The 4,267-nt window shown below is 43.1% G+C and overlaps 1 protein-coding gene across 1 annotated transcript; it reads right to left on the bottom strand.

Moving 5' to 3' along the window:
- Positions 1 to 1,075: 1,075 nt before the first annotated feature.
- On the bottom strand, positions 1,076 to 2,239 carry LOC309711644 (E3 SUMO-protein ligase ZBED1-like). Its single transcript, XM_082542061.1, has 2 exons — positions 2,048 to 2,239; positions 1,076 to 1,870 (listed from the first exon to the last, which is right to left on the bottom strand). The coding sequence occupies exons 1-2, from the start codon at positions 2,216 to 2,218 to the stop codon at positions 1,454 to 1,456; spliced, it is 588 nt and encodes a 195-aa protein (XP_082398187.1). The 5' UTR covers positions 2,219 to 2,239; the 3' UTR covers positions 1,076 to 1,453.
- Positions 2,240 to 4,267: the final 2,028 nt, after the last annotated feature.

A 4,267-nucleotide genomic window follows, 5' to 3' on the forward strand; every position in this document is an offset into this window, starting at 1 on the left:
CCAGATCACGGGAACTGAAGAAGTCCCGAAGAATAAAAGTTTTGTTTAAAAGTGATCTGGCGTTCACCAGGCCAATCCTAGCAGGAGCTGGAGTTGGTGCTCGGGGTTCAGGAGGTCCAGAAACCCGCCGCAGCAATCTCAGGTTCCGATAATGTTGACAGCGGAGGTTTAGCCTGGGAGGGCATGGGCAGCGAGGCCGAGGAGCATCATCATCAAAGCCGACCACAGGCACCAAACAGGCATCAACAGGATCCAGAAAACGCTGAGACGCAAACAGCCTTGGCAAGAATCCATGCACTGGTCGGAAAACAGCAGAATAATTTTTTAGGTAAACCTTTAGCTTCACCAGGCGACCGCTTCGTTTACCCCGGTGACGATGACGCTTTCGCCGGGAAGGTAGCGTGGGAACCCGGTACAGGTAACCCGGGGTTTCCGATGCAAATGGGGGCAGGGGTTGCTGCCCACCAGCTCCAAAGGACACAATATTTTGGACCACAGGTTTGAGGTCCAATAGTGTCTGGCGATCATACCTCAGCAGAGACTTTGTTTCATGGATGACACAAATTAGAAATAACATAAACAGGAACAAACTTGGCAGTGACAGACGAGCAGCCACACACACCGGCGCCATCTTGCCTCACAGTTTTTGTGAGGGGTAATGCCATAGAGGCTTCTGAGGACAACGCTGAGAGAGCGTTCCCCATAGTGAGACACCTCACTCATGTTATCAGAGAATGGGGGTTACGGAATAGAGTAACCTCAAGTTATGTCATTTGTATTTCAGTTTTACTCCATAAAGAAATACGTACTAATTAAAAGTAGTTGGATACTACATCCTGACTTCGCACATTATTTCAAGTTTAGCTACTGCTGAATTGTGTAGGGCACACACAAGGAGAGCAGGATACTCATAGCATTTTATAAAACTGGTATAAATAGACTTTGATTAAAAGTGCAATGTTTATATTTATTCTTTATTCAGCATTAGATACTGTATAACCATGAAAGACTTTTTTTTATATATAATAAATCAATGCGTTTTTCTTTCATTTACATGTGCTCAGCTGAGGAAAGCCCTCAACTTATTGTGGCAGACCAAAAGACTGATATAACAAAGAAAGTGACTTTATAAAGTCATTTATTGTTTAACAAACGTTAAACAGATGCAACCATTTACATACTGTTGTATTCTTTTGTAAAATAAGTGGAAAAATAAATACAAATAAAATCAAATAAATTAAGTGCTGCAAGTTAGCACATCAGAGTTGCTCTTTTCTGAGCAATACAGCACTGAAATTCCTCTGCTTCAGATAATGAAAAATAAAACTGACATTGCAGTGCTGCAAGTTAGCACATCAAAGTATTCTTCCATCACAAAAAAAAGTGCTGAACATCAAGCAATCTATTCTAGTAGGCTACAAATGACACAGCAGCTATGCTGACCACATGTGTCTCATTTCTTCTTCCTCAGCCAGTCGCTAAGACACACCAGCCTGGTAACATTTTCTGGAAGCAAGGCTGCCCTTTTCTTTTGCACTATGTGGCCTGCAAGGCTAAAGAGTCTCTCACAGGGTACAGAGGTAGCTGGGGAGGCCAGGTACTTTTGTGCTAGGACTGACAGCTTTTCATAGACTCCTGAGTGAGCATACCACCACTGCAGGGGACAGTCATCAATACTGATGCTGGGTTCTGCTCTGTAGCGCTGCAGCTCTCCAGACTCAATTCCATCTTCTGAGTCAGAGTCAGACCCCAGAAGGAGTTCGCTCCTCCTCTTCTTCTGAGCTGGTCCATCATCCTCTGTGGAGGGCTGGAGACTATCTGCTCTTCTGGGCTCTGCTGCCTGGAGCATATTCTCCAGAATGGTCCACACCTGAATGAATGAATGAATGAATGAATGAATGAATGAATGAATGATTGTGATTAAAACTAAGTGCTTTTTTAAAATTTTATTTAATCTTGTAAAGAACTTTGTGTTCCATATAATAAATAAAAGTTTGATTTGATAATGAATTGGACTCATTAGTCCAGCTTAACCTTATTGTCCTACCTGTTCCCTCTTTTCTCTTGGAAGACATTTCAAATCCTTAAACCGTGGATCCAATGCTGTGGCCACCTCGAACCATATCTCGTTGCCATTAGCTCGTCGTGCTGCCAGATCCTTCTGGAAGGCATTCTTGAACTTCACCACGTAGGCAGGATCATCATCAGTAATGTCCATGACACGGTACAGATGGCGAAAAGCAGGTAGCACTACAGAGCAAGAGACGTAGGCCTCACCACCCAGCAGCTCTGTCACATACCTGCAGAGGTGGAGAGGTTTGCTAAATAAACCTAGCTGGATTCATTTAAATCAAAGTGTAACTGATTTCCAATTTAATTGTCCTTAAAAGTTCCTTGTTATGTTCATTAATTTTGATTTTACACATGTAACAGTAGTTTATATAATTAAAATGGGAAGGTGTTTATTTGAACTTACTTGCATGGTTCAAGCAGGAGCTCCAGCCTCTGCAGTTTCGCCCACTCAGCTTCGGTTGGCAAGACCAACCTGTGGTTCTGTTGGTCCAACGTAGCCTGGACAGCCTCTCGGTTACATAGGAGGCGTGAGACCATTGCGAGAGTCGAGTTCCACCTGGTGGGTACATCCTGTATAAGTTGATCGCTCTTCTTTCCGAGTGCTACTTGTTGTTGGTTAAGTTCTGTGGTACTCGCAGGGCTTTGTTTAAAATGACCAACAATCTTGCGGCACTTTGCCAGTACACCGACAAAACCACTGCTATCGAGACATACCGTGATGGTCCTCTGGAGAATGTGAGCATTGCAGGCGATGTGCTCATATGGAAGTGCTCTCATAGCAGCCAGCATGTTTGCTGCGCTGTCTGTGCCAATGGTGGATATCTTGTTTTCAATACCCCAGTCATTTGCTACCTTGAGGAACTGTTCGGCGCATTTATCAGCAAAGTGCCTGGTTTCTGTTCTCATGACGGTCAGTGCAAATGAGTTGAGGTTCCACTCACTATCAATAAAGTGTCCAGTCACCCCAAAATAGCTGTGGTTGCCAGCTGAGGTCCAGTGATCTCCGGTTATAGCAACACAGTTGGGAGAATCCTCCGCCAAAATCTCAAGTTTGTTTTTCTTTTCGCCGTCGTACATTTTGCTGATTTTGGTCGTTACTGTAGTCCTGCACGGCGGCTTGTATGACGGGTCATTGGACGCAATTTGCAACACCTCTGTCAATCCTTCGTCCTCTACTATATTTATCGGCCTACAGTTCATCGCTATCCACTTGGCAATAACATTAGTCAGCCTGTCGGTCGCAGACTTGCTCATACGAGGGGTATTCTCTAGTTTTGTTTGGCGAAAAGCTTTGCTCTGGCTTGCTATATTGCTAACGTCTTCACTGCTAGCTGTTGCTGCACTCGCGGCTGGGTGCTTTGCGTTGAGGTGATAGGCCAAACTTGAGCTGCTTCGGTGGTAAGCAAACTCCTTCTTACACTCTAGGCAGACCACTTTACCTTTGTCAATGGTGCCGTCGGGGCGTTTATGAAATACAAATTTCCCGTTCATTGGGCCAACAACTCTCAGATGCGCCTCCATATCCACACTGTAAGCTAATCACCACTTCTCACCTTGACCTCACGACGTGACTCCACCCCCAACAAGTCAAGCACAAGGAGCCCAGCACATAAAAACGGATTTTATAACATAGCAACTCTCATACAAAATCAATGACGTCAAGAGATTAAAAATTAGATTAACGAGATTAAAAAACATAACACGCTAAATAGCATTGTAATTAATTAATCGCAATTAACGCGATAATTTGACACCCCTATGTAGAATACAACAAAACCGCATTCACACACAGAAGATATATCATATATATCTTACTAGTTTCCAAGCCTGTCTATATTTAAAAAAAAATGCTGACATTGTATCAAAGACAAAATAGCTAAAAATATATAATTCAGTTTGGTATGAGGTTATGCCTCCTAGTTGAACCATGTATTGTGTTCTTTCATTTTGTCACACTGTGTTGTTCCATCATTGTTTCCGCTATGAGCACATAAAAGAGGTAAACTGCTTTGTTTGTGAATACCTTTTATTAAAAGGTAGAAAGGTGCAGTAAATGTCATGTTGCAAGATGAGTATCCCCCCAAAAGCAAAACCCCATTAAATCCTTTTCAAAAGGTTACACTTTTCATAGAAGTGGCCTGAAAGAAAAATCAAAATCAGGGATACTGATTCCCATGGGGTCCTCTGGAAACTG

Source organism: Aulonocara stuartgranti, assembly GCF_965226115.1.
Source record: "Aulonocara stuartgranti genome assembly, chromosome: 7".
In the NCBI taxonomy this organism is placed as follows: Eukaryota; Metazoa; Chordata; class Actinopteri; order Cichliformes; family Cichlidae; genus Aulonocara; species Aulonocara stuartgranti.

Coding starts and splice junctions, on each gene's coding strand:
- LOC309711644 (XM_082542061.1), bottom strand. CDS start 2,218: ATGGACATTACTGATGATGATCCTGCCTACGTGGTGAAGTTCAAGAAT. Junction 1,871..2,047: donor CAAGAGAAAAGAGGGAACAG/GTAGGACAATAA, acceptor TCATTCATTCAG/GTGTGGACCATTCTGGAGAA.